This window comes from Oncorhynchus nerka, linkage group LG3 (assembly GCF_034236695.1).
Source record: "Oncorhynchus nerka isolate Pitt River linkage group LG3, Oner_Uvic_2.0, whole genome shotgun sequence".
NCBI lineage: Eukaryota > Metazoa > Chordata > Actinopteri > Salmoniformes > Salmonidae > Oncorhynchus > Oncorhynchus nerka.
The window spans coordinates 51,500,902-51,516,871 of record NC_088398.1 but is presented as its reverse complement, the minus strand read 5'-3'; the positions used below and the strand labels follow the sequence as shown (position 1 = coordinate 51,516,871).

Sequence of the window (15,970 nt, the reverse complement as noted above, 5' to 3'; positions counted from 1 at the left end):
CTGACTGTGCTGCTGCTCCAGTTTCAACTGTTCTGCCTTATTATTATTCGACCATGCTGGTCATTTATGAACATTTGAACATCTTGGTCATGTTCTGTTATAATCTCTACACGGCACAGCCAGAAGAGGACTGGCCACCCCACATAGCCTGGTTCCTCTCTAGGTTTTGGCCTTTCTAGGGAGTTTTTCCTAGCCACCGTGCTTTTACACCTGCATTGTTTGCTGTTTGGGGTTTTAGGCTGGGTTTCTGTACAGCACTTTGAGATATCAGCTGATGTACGAAGGGCTATATAAATACATTTGATTTGATAATAACCAGGAAATCAACGTTGTCTGATGATTTGCGCGTCCATATCGAACATGTTATTGTTTTGACAGTTAAAAACAGTCTATAAAATGATGACAAATAAGGCACTTTGAATGCAATTTATTGTGGCATAAATGTTTACAAAAGAGTGGTACAATGTGTCACATAGCGCTTTCAAAATCTATGGCTGTGGAAAGATGTTTCGGGGTGGGGGTGCTGACATTTTTCCTAGATTTTTTGTCTGCTGACAAGTACTTTGCTTCGCTCCACTTCTACAGGAGTAATACAGGCCTAGTGCACTAATTAGATTAATTGTTTATTTCTTTATTGATCAGAGGACAGCACCCCTATTCCCGCGACTTTGTATCTGTCTAAAGTGTGGATCGTTAGGCGCTTTAGTTTAATGCTGTTCACAGACAGTATATACAATGGACAGATACACAACTGGAACACAATAAAACCTCCCTTAACAGGATTACATTATGTACAATAAATGGTATTTAAAGATTACAATTTGTAAAATTGGCAATATTCAAACAGGGCACAAAAGTTTAGAAAAAGGTTATTGTTCAAAGTTCCACTATGACAGGCTGTTCATGCAGGAAGTAAAGCCAGGTTGTGTACCTCAAAATGGTACAGAAACCAAACCACTGTAGGCTATTGATATTTTTTTTGTTCATTCAGCTACTTAAATTGAATTAAATGCTAAATACAAAAGCCTATAGGCAAGTTTACCTCTTGGTATCTTCACTGGTATTTTGTCAAGATTAATTCAAGATGAATTCTTCTGTTCAAGCAAACCTCACCTACTGTTTTGTAAGCGCCATTGACCTGCTCTGCTCAGTTCTGCTCCAGTCATAAAATAATGAGTTTTACAGAGCTGGCAAAGCTGAAACTCAAGGTGTGCTGTGTCAAATTATATCCCTTCAGCATGAATCCATAATCTACCCTGAAAAAGCTCTGCTAAGAGATTACCTCTGCAATTTGTCATGCTTGGATTCAGCCTCACAAATGACTTGTCAAAGCGTCTGTAAAAACTGAAAGAGTAAGGCCAGGACAAGGTAATGATTCATACGACTCAAAAGATGGCTTTGCCTTTTGCAAGCAACAGAAGAACAAAATTACGGTGCTACCCTTGCACAATGATAATCAGAAACATTACTTTCTGTGACCATTTCACACGAACCCAACCCACTTTTCTTTTTACAATACCATTCACATAATATGATGAATGCTGTACATTATAAACAGTCTTTTAATGTAGAAAAATAAAGCAAGCAGAGTGACACTGGATTTACTGAATCTCAACGTACAAACACAGTAAAATGATAACCATTAACAAACTACCCCCATCCTAACAGAAAACTCAAGAAGTTATGCGTTGTTATGTTTGATGTGCATGAGATGAATCTGGGTATTCACACTGAAGATACATTCCAATTCCAATGTGTTGATTTGTTTTTCATGGTTCACCCAGGATCAATATATTTAGATTGCTGATGCGTCCTCCTGAATACAAAACTAGGATTTTGGTGCTGATTATTTCCACAAATAATCTTAGTTTTTTTAAAAGATATTACAGGTTTGGAGTTGGCTGAACCATGTATTTATTTCACATTCAATTCAGGAATATTCTAGTGTCTAAAATGAATTCTTATTTATAAAGTACAAACAAAGGCAGAAAATGTAGGAAGAAATGCATTTACTGTACCGTGACATTACATATGACATAATATCTAACAGAAAGAAAATAAGCTTTCGTTGCATGATGGTGTTGCTTCCTAGGCGGGTGGCGGGGGGGGGCGGTGCTCTGTGATGAAATGCATTTACTGTACCGTGACATTACATATGACATAATATCTAACAGAAAGAAAAGAAGCTTTCGTTGCATGATGGTGTTGCTTCCTAGGTGGGCTACGGCGGGGGGGGGGGGTGCTCTGTGATGAAATGCATTTATAGTAAGCATGTTACAACATTCGCAAGAGGCTTTTACAACCACTTAGGGCTCTCAGTCCTCTGTACAGATGAGTGGTGTGGCCGGCAGAATCACATTTATTTCTTAGCCATTTACAGCTTAATGAAACCCAGAGGACTAATTGAACTAATATGTCTTATGGGTCGTAATAGCTTCCAACAGGCTGTTCACTCGCCTGTCTCAAAAGAAGATGAGCAGAGCACCACAAAGCATGGTGAGTTTAAAAAAGGCCTTTTTCTTAAATAGCTGCCGACATTGTAATAGGCCTGGTAAGCTAAAGGAATAAACATTATATATTTTTATATTTTTTTATGTGCTGCAGTATATGATACAAATATGTTAATCTATATTGGTTTCATATTATGCATAACAATTTTCTTATCAAATCAATAGAAATATCATAGTAAAATCTACACATGCTGTAGGCTCCATGTACAGTAATTATATCAAAAGAAAAATAATCAATATGTAATACAATATGGTACTACTTTATCCTATCATAAACAGAATATAAAGTATCTATGTCTGTGATGTTGGAAGATTGATCCCAAGTCCTACATAAACCTACTAACGAAATGTTAATGTAATCGTATACACTACCGTTCAAAAGTTTGGGGTCACTTAGAAATTTCCTTGTTTTTGAAAGAAAAGCAAATGTTTTGCCCATTAAAATAACATCAAATTGATCAGAAATACAGTGTAGACATTGTCAATGTTGTAAATGACTATTGTAGCTGGAAACGGCAGATTTTTTATGGAATATCTACATAGGCGTACAGAGGCCCATTATCAGCAACTATCACTCCTGTGTTCCAATGGCACGTTGTGTTAGCTAATCCAAGTTTATCATTTTAAAAGGCTAATTGATCATTAGAAAACCCTTTTGCAATTATGTTAGCACAGCTGAAAACTGGTGTCCTGATTAAACTAGTCGAGTATCTGGAGCATCAGCATTTGTGGGTTTGATTACAGGCTCAAAATGGCCAGAATCAAATAACTTTCTTCTGAAACTCGTCAGTCTTATTCTTGTTCTGAGAAATAAAGGCTATTCCATGCGAGAAATTGCCAAGAAACTGAAGATCTCGTACAACGCTGTGTACTACTCCCTTCACAGAACAGCGCAAACTGGCTCTAACCAGAATGGGAAAAGGAGTGGGAGGCCCCGGTGCACAAATGAGCAAGAGGACAAGTACATTAGAGTGTAGAGTTTGAGAAACAGATGCCTCACAAGTCCTCAACTGGCAGCTTCATTAAATAGTAACCGCAAAACACCAGTCTCAATGTCAACAGTGAAGAGGCGAATCCGGGATGCTGGCCTAGGCAGAGTTGCAAAGAAAAAGCCATATCTCAGACTGGCCAATGGGCAAAAGAACACAGGCACTGGACAGAGGAACTCTTGCCTAGAATGATCAATTAGCCTTTTAAAACAGGCCTCTGTACACCTATGTAGAAAATTCATAAAAAAATCTGCCGTTTCCAGCTACAATAGTAATTTACAACATTAACAATGCCTACACTGTGTTTCTGATCAATTTGATGTTCTTTTCATGGCCCCAGAAAACGTGCCTTTTATTTTTTTTTAAACAAGGACATTTCTAAGTGACCCCAAACGTTTGAACAGTAATGTATGTACTGAATGTATGTACAGTAGTACACTCACCATAAATATGTGTATGCCGGAGATTACAAATGTATCTATTCCAACAAGATTTACTTAGGTGAATTTAATCTCAGATAATTGCCATTAACACATTAACCATATGTAGTGTGTACTGACAACTTTTTCCAGTATTCAGACATGAATCTGTTTTCTTCAGTAGTTATATGGGATCCATATTCCACCACCACCTAGCAACAGTCCAAATCTTTAGAGCGTAACAAAAGTAGCTCAAATCTCAGATATCAAAATGTAACGAAATACAGAAAATACCCAAGACACTTGAAATGGAAGATGAATCCGAGTTGATGGGTTATACTGATTATGGAGGTTTAACCTAAGCACTGAGATCTAGAAAATAACATAATCTGATCTCATATGATCTACTGAGCAGGGCCCGGTTTCCTGATAGCGATGGAATTTAGGCGTGTTTTAACAATGTATCTTTCCCAAAGATGTAACATGAGTTTCCCAAAACACCACACAGAGAGAACGCTCGCTTAAGAGCGTTGTTTGATCATGTGTTGATACTAATAGGATTGAAAGAAAGGGAACTTTCCTCAACATTATAATTATTTCACAATACTGACGACAGATCAGCTCCTAGAGTGATATTACCATGGCCGCAGGAAGTTGTTTTGGGGTGGGGGCGCTGAATTTTTTTGTCGACGGGCGAGTTGGGGGGCTTTTCCCCGCTCTGCGGATGAGTATTTTTCTCCCCGCTCATACAGGGGTAATAAAGGCCTAGTGCACCAATTTGGTTTATTCAAAGGCCTAGTGCACTAATTTGGTTTATTGTGATTTATGAGGGGGTGATGCAGCACCCTTACTTCCCGCGGCTACGGATATTACCACCCATGGATGCAAATATTGAGGCGCCTTAGTCTAATGCTTACCCACTAAATCAAAGATTTGGCACATCATTAAGCACGTTAGGCTACACATCATGAAATGTATTGAGACAAATTACAAACAGTAGCCTACAAGTAGCAAAATAGAACTCAATTGATTGAACATGGTATGTATTTCAATAGGACTGAAATAGGCCTACATCCTACTGTTTATATTTTAATGCAGTCATCTCGGTTTTCATTTGAAGCATATTTTTATACGTTGCTTGTTTGTATCAATTACAAAGACATTGGCACCTTTGCATTTGTAGTCAACATTGTTCTGAAGTTATCATCGGACACAGAGAGACGGATAAACCATGTGATGTTTAGCGGAGATCTTCTGTACATAAAGGAGGGCAAAAAAGCATCTAACGACGTACGGCTGTTCTACGAGTGGTCTGAAGCATGCATTAGATTACGAGCGCTTTCAAGTGCAATGTTAATAACGAGATTTAACGAGGCTCCTACAAATGTTCTAACGATGAACTTAGCCTTAAGATGCTTTTGGGAAACCGGGCCCAGGGAAATCTACAATGTCTTAACTGACTCCAATGCCAGGGTTCTGGAGGCTACCTTGACTTCCTTGTCTTGACTTCCTCTTGAGCTGATTGGACATTCAGACACTAACCCTATGGTTTGATTGGCTAACCATTGTTAGTGAAGACATACGAGGCTTTGGGTTAATAACAAATGACTATGTCAGAAGTCTGTGACTTCTCTTCCCAGTATTCAAACCCCAAACAAGAAGCTTGAATAGTGTAAAAGAGTTAGTGTTATGTTTCACCACGTTATCCCTGGAACCACAACTGACAAATGAATCCTCATCCTTTCAGTTCCGCGGTGGGATAACATTGAGAGAAGTTGGGAGAGGCAAAGAAAGATGAAAAGGTGGATAACAAGTGAGCGGGAGAAGAAGGAGTGGAAGCAAGAGGATGTGAGAGAGAAGACAGGGTGAAAATGGATTGGTGGATGGGAGATTGGGGGACGTATGGGCCAAAGTGGTCATGTTTACTACAATTCCCACAAAGCACTGTCCATCACTGATCTCCCGTCCATCAATCCATTTTCATTCTGTCTTCTCTCTCACATCCTCTTGCTTCAGATGTCATGGGTCATGCCCGTAGGCCAATGCTTGGCAGAGTCTCTGTACAGGTCAGTGGGCAGTCTGATGCCCGCTGAATAGGGAGTGACAGTTGGGCTAGGATGGGTTATTTTGAAGCTACTCAGATTTATGGCAGTACAGGTCTTTAAGTGCTTTCAGTTCCTCTATGAGGGTTTTGTTCTGGTTTTCCAGCACGGCCACGCGGTTCTCAAGACACTTGACATACTCCTTCTTCTTCCTGCGACACTCGCGGGCCGCCTCTCTGTGACACAACAAGAACCAAGACACAGTTAGGGAAACCTCTGGCTATTGGCTCAGCTAGCATGGGATGGTACACATCATCTTCTCTAGAGCAGCTTCTAGTTTTGTGCCAAAAACCCTTGAAGTTTTTCTTCATTTTTTATTTGTAAATATGTGTATATATAGCGTGTGGCTTCATAGAATTCTTCCACTCCTTTATGCTGTACATGTTTTGTGTTGTATGTTATCTGTCTTGTATCTAGCAATCCGTCACCACACATGACGTTATTGGAATTGAATTAATTGATGGTCTTGGTTACACTTTACTTAATGCAAGCAGGTATAATGTTTGATTACTTGTAGCATGTATAAGCCCTAAAATGGCTTATTATAAGGTTTACAGGTCTCCAAAGGGAACCCCACTCTGTCCTTACCTGTTCTTCATGAGTCTGACCTCTCTCTTGCGGGTAACTTCTACCTCTGGGCCCCCCTGGCCAGACAGGGCAGGGGAGGAGGCCATGACCACCCCAGGGGCGATGGTGCTAGTGGGGGCCGTGCGGATCTGGTAGGCCTGCACATCTCCTGACGCAGCTGGGGAACAATGGAAACGATCCAAACGATCTCAAACACTCCGATTGACTGTGTTTTTATCCATATCAAGAGGTAAGGCACTACCACTCACCTTGCACTACCACCTGGTTGCTTGGCACCAGGATCTGCTGGCCGTCTGAGGTCTGAGCGTACTGCAGGATGGTGGTGCCCTGCTGGGCGCCCGCAGCGTTGGTCATAGTCAGGGTCTGCAGTCCCTGGATCCCGTCTGTTCCGTTATTGGCCAGCTGGATTGCCCCGCCCTGGGTGATGGCGACTGGGAGAGGAGAGGGAAGAGCAAGAGAGAGAGAGACAGAGAATGAGGGCAGACAAAGAGAGAGCGAGAGAAGGAAAATAATAAGGTTGTAACATCAGCAACTAAACATCTTGCTTAAAATACCCTCTTAAATTACCTCTGTCAGTGACTGAAAAAATAACTTTTGCTGCTCCGATGACCATGACATTGTTGAGTAAAAGAACAAAGGGTCAAACGTGACGTACTGTACTGGCCACTGCTGGTCTGGTAGATGGGGCATGATGTGGGCATGGTAACCGTGGTGATGGCGGGCGCTGTGTCCTCCTCCGACTTCTCTTCCTCGATCCTGGGAACCCCTGGGGTGTCACCTGATGACAGGTCATTCAGGATCTTCCTGTTAGGGTTAGAGGGCAGGGTGTCAGATAAACACCAAGAAACACCTACAGTAATCACAGCACTGCATTATCACACACACCAAAGTGTACCTATATGAGGGGCGTCGTGAGAGGATCTCTCTGCGTTTCTGAGAGTCAGTCACACTGTCCACTGACTCCTGAGAGTCTTCACTCTCTGCTAGGGTGGAGATCTGGAAAAGTCCAATCAGGTGTGTTAGTGCTGGGCAGGAACAAATACTTACATACACTGTATTTCTTCAACACCAGGGTTGGTGATCATAATTGGTTTATTATGACCAGGTCTGGTTGGGGTCACAGTGATTTCTTCTAGTGCTAAGTTGTTGTTTCTAAGCTAGGATTTTGTTAAAGTTTTTTATCTTGACGACAAAGCTCTATAAATAAAGGTTAGATGAGAAGGTCTACTCACCTGAACAGTCTGGACCTGTGGTGACTGTATGACAGAGGGCTGAGCGGCCTGGATGACGCCGTGAACCTGGACCGTCTGGCCATTGGGCAGCTGCACCAGGGTGACTGTAGGACCGCTGGATGTGGCGTGACCTGCTGCCATGGAAACCTGCAAAGCATAAACATAATCCTGCTGTCCAGGGGACACACACCTATAACTAGAACCCCCGAGTTCTCCTGGTCTGGAAAAACTTGAGGTTTTCTGGGTCCTACTACTTATGTTTATAAAAACACCTGTTTGCTACATTTGTTTGTCTCTGTATGTATACATATTTACTGCATTTGTGTGCATATGAGAATGAAGCGGTAGCGTGAATGATGTCAGTATGTACAGTATATTTTGTGACATTCTACTGTCTCCTGCCTGCATCAGTCTGTTCTGCTGGAACTGAAGTTGTGGGGGGGGGGTGACTATTTCCATGTCTTCCTATTACTTGTACAACAGGGTCATGCTGACTACCGTCTCCCAGTGAGTCATACTGTATATATCTGCTGGGTGTGTGAAGTGGCAGACCATTCCCTATCAGTCAGTGAGTATTCACAACCCTGTGAGGGACTGGGTCCAGTCATAGATGAGTCAGTGGGGTAGTGAGTGGAAGTTGTAATGCGCAAGTGTGTGGTAGGGAGGCAGAGTAGGCTTACCTGTGAATGGTAGTAGTAATGTTATACTGTACTAGTGTGTGGTAGGTTGATGGGCCGGCTACTTACCTGTGCCAGGGTGGCTATCTGTGCCTGGGAGATCTGTTGGCTGTCTGTCTCTGACACTACTGTGTCTCCTCCCTGATGAACCTCTGCTCCCGACTCCATGGTCATCGACTTAGCTGTAGGGGAAAAGGGAGAGAAGGACATTAGGGTTAGAGATGGGACTTTCTGATACATTTTATGGGTGTCTTGTTATGATCATTAAGGAGAAAATCTCAGTAATGCTGATGATCATTTCAGCTGGTTTGACCTGGTTTTTGTTGAGAGATATGGTAGTATTGTTCTTAGTAGTACTTTCTACTGGTACTTATTTTTGAAGGATTCAACACAACAGATAGTTAGTTACCTGGCACCAGCTGGTATTTGGGGCGACAGGTAGCCTAGTGGTTAGAGCGTTAGGCCAGTAACCGAAAAGGTTGCTAGATTGAATCCCCGAGCTGACAAGGTAAAAATCTGTCGTTCTGCCCCTGAACAAGGCAGTTAACCCACTGTTCCCCTGAACAAGGCAGTTAACCCACTGTTCCCCGGTAGGCCGTCATTGTAAATAAGAAAATCAGTGGAAAGCCTGTCTCTAGAATCAACCCACTGTCTGTTAGGCAAGTGTTTCTGCAAACTGCCCACAGCCGTCCTTCCAGCTTTTATGAACAGAGTATCTAATAACTGAAACAGATGTGGATTATGTGACTGTTTGTAACTGTTTGTAACTGACTGGCAACATGATGGCTTGTACCTCTCTCAGAAGTCAAGCGGGGCGAAGACGCTTCTTACGGATGTAACTGAGAGGTCCAATGTAAGTGGATAAGTTCTTAGGGCTATTCCTAAGCTTTATCATACTCTTCTAAAGGTACATAAGAGAGTTGGGGCTACCCTTTGACAATGTGATTTTTGGGCTGGAAATCTTTTTAGGAATGTCCTGAGACAACCTTGGAAAACATTTGGCATTACTATAAAGAACAAATTATTCCGTTCTGGCTGAGGAATAGCTTGGAGACTGGCGTAGCGGAGTAAGGAAGTGACCCATTCCTAGGTTATAAACACACACACACACACATTAACAAGCATTTCCCTACACCTGCAATAACATCTGCTAAATATGTGTTTGCGACCAATAAAATGTGATTTGACACAAACACACACCACTATCCCCTGGAGAGGTCATTCTTCTCATTGTCTAGGAATGCGTCACTTTCCTCCTCGTGGGTATAGGGCCTAGCAGCTAGCGTGTGTTTGGTTTGGGCAGCTGACATTTCCCTCTGGTCCTTTGGGACACCTTGTTCAGCAGAAGGCCTGTACATCCACCTAATGGCTGCCAAACACAGCATGGCTGCACCTGAAATGGCATCCTATACCCTACATCAGGAGTCCCCGATAACATTCAGCCGTGGGCTGATCTTTCCTTGTGCGGATGGTCGGAGGGCCGGAACATAGTTCTAAATAATTTGTACAGTGCAAACAGACCGCAAGAATCCCAAACAATATTTGACAAAAACAGAATCATTTTAAACCTTAATTACAGTGGAATACAATCACATATGCCTCGCTATTTATGCGTGGGAATACTTGGGAACAGATTTACTAAATTAAAATAATTTTGAGCTAATTCCTTAGTGATTTTTCAGTCTTTTATGTCCAACAAAAAAATCTTTAAAAACAATGAATTTTTTCTCAGAAAACTTGGGTGGCCAGATAAAATTATTTGGCCCGTGAGTCGCCTTTTGACCAGAGACCCATAGAGCGCTGGCCAAAAGTAGTGCACTATTTACGGGATAGTGTGCTGGCCTCTGGTCAAAAGTAATGCACTATAAAGGGGATAGGGTGCCATTTTGGACTCATGCCATTTTCTTCCTTCTCTAGACCTTTAAGCTTAAATATTCTCCGATAGCTGTTGCTAAACTCCACAGAGTCCGACCAACTCAGACTTGGCAAACATGTGCACTGCCAGAAACCCATTACCAACATGTCATGCAATGGCTTTATCCGCTAGAGGCCTTTTCCAGATTCCCAAAACACTTCCGCCTCCTACTCCTCTGTCTTGTCAATATGCCATGTCTCTAGACTAGCCAGAGAAATGTTTCACCTAACAGGGATAGCTAGGACAGAACACACACATGGGACAGTGCTCTCAGGCAGTCTGTAGCCATAGGCACATATGTGTTATGACTTGTCTGGTCTGCCAGTGCCACCCCAGCGGCGCTAGCTCTGTCTGTCAGAGAATACAATGTTGGCAATTCCCCTACTACCAGTGACCATTGGCTGGCTGCTAAACATGGTAGTCTGGTTGTGGAGGGGAGGGAGGGCCAGCAGCCACAAACCCTCCCTCGGTGGAAAAGCAGGGTCATGAAAGAGGTGCCTGTTGCAGACAAAGGGAGAGAAACAGCTTCATTCTCCCCTGATAGTCAACTCTTTTTTCTTGCCCTTTTTATTTTATTGAACCTTTTCAGAGCCATAGAGAAAGAGCATGACAGAAGAACATTTGTGGAATAAAGCTATCAACCATGAGTGTAGCCTATTGATTTTGACAAAAAATATTTGGACAATGTAATTACAAAAAAAAAAAGTTTTTACTAAATAGCAATGCAACAGTAATAGTGTGTAGAATGATGAATCATTATTCAAGTCCCATTCAAAAGAAGGCAGAAATGAAAGCATCGTGAGCTCACACACTGCATCACAGTCGGTCACAGTGCATAACGTCTCTGTTGAATCTTACAGAGTTATCCCTCTTCAAAAGTCATTGGGTGTGTTCGAGCGGTAAGGCTTTAGTAACCGACTGTAGACAATAGTCGAGGATTGAAGTTGAGGGAGACAGCTGAAAGTCGGACACTAATGTGGTTTTCCACAGCAAGGCTCAGTGCAACATGGCAGTATAAAAAAAGATTTCTCTAACCACCATATCACACATTTTCAAACTGTAAATATATGTGTTTACATTCAATTGTACATATCGACTTTATATCTGCTCAGTGACAAGACAGAGAGCCACATGGAGAGCAGCGATGCCCTCTTTGTGTCATACCATTCAGAAATAGCTTACCATTGCTTTTACATTTAGTTCGCGACAATTTTTGTGAACTTTTGAGAGCGATATATAACATTATATCATGCTGTATAATAAGTGAATATCCAACATAGGCTGACCAAAAACTCATAGTGGCCTAATGCGTTTGAGGATGTTTGGACTAGACTACACTTACATAACTTTATTTTGGCACAAAAAAAAACGACTAGAAGCAAATAGACTAGCATTACGTGATGGGTCATATTATTATAGCGAACCAGGCATATGGATACATAATAATACCAAATTAGGGCACTTGTCTAAATTGACGATTTCTTATTATAGACTAGGACAGCACAGCAACCCTTCTCCCAAAGAGTTGGTTTGACAAGTGGACTAGGCCTACCCCTATAAATAAAATCGACATTTCTCATAATTTCTTATTCTGGTTTATGAAAGCCAATACATAATTTTGCACTTTAAGAATTTAAGTTCAATAATACCCAACACATTTTTCGTACGAACAATTATTTAGCAGTTGAGTTTGGTTTATAGGACCACTACATTTTTTAGGCTACATAAAATCTAAGACAGCTCCCTTTGCATTTCTACTCTACAGGCGAGGGCTGCTGCGCAAGAAGACCCACAGCGCGCGAGTAGCCTTCAATAGGCAATAGAAAGCAGAAAGTCTCATATTTGATCACAGTGCGCATTTGCTTGTAATGTCGCATCGCAGACTATGCTGTCCAAACAAGCAATGTTCTCGATCCTGACTGGCGAGCTAGCATGCTCCTCATTCCCTGCCTTTTTCTACTAGCCGCAGCAGCCTCCCCTCCCTCCATGCCTGCATGACTGCCTGAAACAAGCCCGCCGCCATGATCTCTTTGTTCATCCGATATGAACCGGACCAGAATACAGTTTATGTGGGACGCGCCTTGTCTCTCTTCCCCTGGACACTAGTCCTCTCTTACCGAAACAGACTCCCTCGGTCACTCCCGGGCCCTCGGAGCTCCACTTTTATTCAGGCCGACACGTAAGAGACCGCGTCAGGCTACACCTCCGTCGCGTCACCGAGAACAACAACACCGAGAACGAGAGGGACGAAAATCAAATCGTCAGCGGCACCATCGAGAACGACCGAATGATGGGCGGAACAAGCCGAACAACTGACGGAGTAGACCGAAGTCATCTCGAAAATGGGCGGAAAGGAACGAACGTTTAGGCGAGACATAAATGGTCATAATTCTGTTACAAAGTAGCAGCATATTTTGATACATTTTTAGCGAGGTTACTTTGTAGCGACTAGTTGGTACGTGCCAACCAAGTGAAGTGCAATGTTACAATGTGGCAACCTGTGCTGTGTGTGTGTCCCAAGGTTATTATAGTAAATGTAGTAAAAATATGAAATCAAATAATTAACAAACCGCTAAATGTATCAAAAACTAAAAGATACTTACACTATTTTACTGTATTTGACTCCAAAACTAAATAAAACACAATAAAAAACATCATTACTTGTTTTCAGTTTTCGTTTTTTTCTCTCAAAGTTTTGGGCAAAATCGAATGGGGTTTTCACAATTTTTTAAGTGTTTTTAAGCTTCTGAATCTGGTGGGTCACATTGAGATTTACTTTAATTCAAATGTAGACTAGCAGAGAGACAGATATTGGTTGTGTTCCCCTGCTCAGATGTTGCATGCATCATCTGTCGGCACCAGATTTCGATACATTTTGGTTATGTCCCTCTGCTCAGAATTTGCGAAAGCATGCCAGATCTTACAATGCATGGATAGGTATTTTGTGCGTCAGCTAACCACATCATGTGGTATTGTAGTCTGGTGCTCAATTGCACAGTCGATGACTTGACATGCACCCATTGGTTGATGCATGCAACTTCTGAGCAGCGGTACGCAACCATGATGTGGTTAGCTAATACCTAAAATACCTATTCAAGTGTTATAGGATTTGGCAGGTGTCAGCAACGTCTGAGCAGATGAACACATGCTCCCATTGAGATGAGCGCAAATGCAATAATTTGCTCTCACACAGTCACACAAAGTATCTGCACATGTGCACAGGTACTTCAAACTGCCAACTAACAATGGAAGTTTGAGTGTTAAGCTGAAAGTAGCAAACTGTAGGCGAAAGTCGATGAGTAAAGTCGTGGGAGATGCGTCTGCACCGACAGCAAATTGGACAGCTTTTGCTTTAGTTTTTTAATAAAAATGTTAACTTTTTTTTTTACATATACAGTGCCTTCAGAAAGTATTCAGACCCTTTGACTTTTTTCACATTTTGTTACGTTACAGCTTTATTATAAAATGTATTCCAAAAAATTGTCCTCAACAATCTACACACAACACCCCATAATGACAAAGCAAAAACAGGTTTTCAGAAATGTTTGATAATATATTAAAAATTTAAAAAACTGTAATATCACATTTACATAACTATTCAGACCCTTCAAGTCCAGGTTCTGGCTGGGCCACTCAAAGACACTGCGTTGTCTTGGCTGTGTGCTTAGGGTTGTTGTTCTGTTGGAAGGTGAACATTCACCCTAGTTTGAGGTCCTGAGCGCTCTGGAGCAGGTTTTCATCAAGGATCTCCCTATACTTTGCTCTGTTCATCTTTCCCTCGATCCTGACTAATCTCACAGTCCCTGCTGCTGAAAAACATCCCCACAACATGATGCTGCCACCACCAAGCTTCACCGTAGGGATGGTGCCAGGTTTCCTCCAGATATGACACTTGACATTTAGGCCAAAGAGTTCAATCTTGGTTTCATCAGACCAGAGAATCTTGTTTCTCATGGTCTGAGAGTCCTTTAGGTGCCTTTTGGCAAACTCCAAGCGGGCTGTCATGTGTCTTTTACTGAGGAGTGGCTTCCGTCTGGCCACTCTACCATAAAGGTCTGATTGGTGGAATGCTGCAGAGATGGTTGTCCTTCTGGAAGGTTCTCCCATCTTCACAGAGGAACTCTGGAGCGCTGTCAGAGTGACCATTGGGTTCTTGGTCACCTCCCCCACCTCCCCAATTGCTCAGTTTGGCCAGGCGGCCAGCTCTAGGAAGAGTCTTGGTGGTTCCAAACTTCTTCCATTTAAGAATGATGGAGGTCACTGTGTTCTTGGGGACCTTCAATACTGCAGGAATGTTTTGGTACCCTTCCCCAGATCTGTGCCTCGGAGCTCTATGGACAATTCCTTCGACCTCATGGCTTGGTTTTTGCTCTGACATGCACTGTCAACTGTGGGACCTTATATAGACAGGTGTGTGCCTTTCTAAATCATGTACAATCAATTGAATTTACCAGAAGTGGACTCCAATCAAGTTGTAGAAACATCTCAAGGATGATTAATAGAAACAGGATGCACCTGAGCTCAATTTCAAGTCACATAGCAAAGGGTCTGAATACTTATGTAAATAAATATTGGTTTTTATTTGTAATAAATTTGCAAAAAAATTGAAAAACCAGTTTCCGTTTTGTCATTATTCGGTATTGTGTGAAGATTGATTAGGATTTTAAAAAAAAAATGTAATCCATTTCTGAATAAGGTTGTAACATAACAAAATGTGGAAAAAGTCAAGGGTTCTGAATATTTTCTGAATCCACTGTATATTGTCGTAAGTAGATTATTGGATTTATTTATGTTAAAAATGTGGATCACATGTAGGCCTATGTATCTAGATTGTAAGGATGTAAGGATAAAGATGTATTTAAGCTCTAAATAGTAATCCACCCAAAACGGTAAACATGCATTGATAATAACCAATGATATGTGGCGACATCAACCGTTTATGAGTCTTTAGTGCCTTTTGCTTCCAAAAAAACAGAAGGTTGTCTCCCACAATGCTTTGGTTCTGACTTCAAGTTGCAGTTGGTGAGGAGCAACTACAAACAGTTCCAGTCAACCTGGGTCGAAGGTAATAACCTTTGTTGTAAACGTCATGCAGTGAACAAGTTGGACAATTTTTATACCCATAATGCAACACACCTTGAAAGACAGTGACCAACGTTGGTCAAGGTCTTGACAAAAGTGATCTGCTAGAACGTGCCCAAAGTAGTAGTTGCTGGGCCAAAACAGCAGGACAGCTAATCATTTCTGCCAAATCTTCCAAAATGACGTTGGAAGCGGCTTACGGTAGTACAATTAACATTAAATTCTCTTGCATAAGCTCTGGTGACATTACTGCTGTTGTGAAAAACAGAGACAATTCAATTGTATGCAAGGTTAATTAATCCGTCTCTGATCGCAGTCAAGGAAGAAGCTCAAAGAGTAAAAGGTTACATGTCCCTTATATAGTGGGAGGTGATAATACAATCATATTCACAACAGTTCTTCTATACAAGCAACGGTTACAGAACACAATGGCCTTGTGTTAGGGTGCAGTGATAA

At 41.8% G+C, this 15,970-nt stretch overlaps 1 protein-coding gene across 2 annotated transcripts; it reads right to left on the bottom strand.

The window, feature by feature from the left end:
- Window positions 1–412: 412 nt before the first annotated feature.
- LOC115110300 (cyclic AMP-responsive element-binding protein 1) lies at window positions 413–12,691 on the bottom strand. Of its 2 annotated transcripts, none has more exons than XM_029635828.2 (8): window positions 12,550–12,691; window positions 8,587–8,699; window positions 7,841–8,011; window positions 7,504–7,604; window positions 7,264–7,412; window positions 6,857–7,039; window positions 6,609–6,765; window positions 413–6,196 (listed from the first exon to the last, which is right to left on the bottom strand). In XM_029635828.2, exons 2-8 carry the CDS (start codon window positions 8,689–8,691, stop codon window positions 6,052–6,054), a joined length of 1,011 nt encoding a protein of 336 aa, XP_029491688.1. In that variant the 5' UTR covers window positions 8,692–8,699; window positions 12,550–12,691; the 3' UTR covers window positions 413–6,051. The 2 variants fall into 2 exon arrangements, with proteins under 2 accessions (XP_029491688.1, XP_029491698.1); XM_029635838.2 differs by having other exon boundaries at window positions 7,841–7,987; window positions 12,550–12,689.
- Between the last annotated feature and the right edge of the window lie 3,279 nt (window positions 12,692–15,970).

Bases quoted from the DNA above. Each gene is read 5' to 3' on its own strand.
- LOC115110300 (XM_029635828.2), bottom strand. From the start codon at position 8,691: ATGACCATGGAGTCGGGAGCAGAGGTTCATCAGGGAGGAGACACAGTA. The intron at 7,413-7,503 runs GTACACTTTGGT...TAACCCTAACAG, and splicing joins TCACGACGCCCCTCATATAG to GAAGATCCTGAATGACCTGT. The intron at 6,766-6,856 runs GTGAGTGGTAGT...ATTGTTCCCCAG, and splicing joins CAACCAGGTGGTAGTGCAAG to CTGCGTCAGGAGATGTGCAG.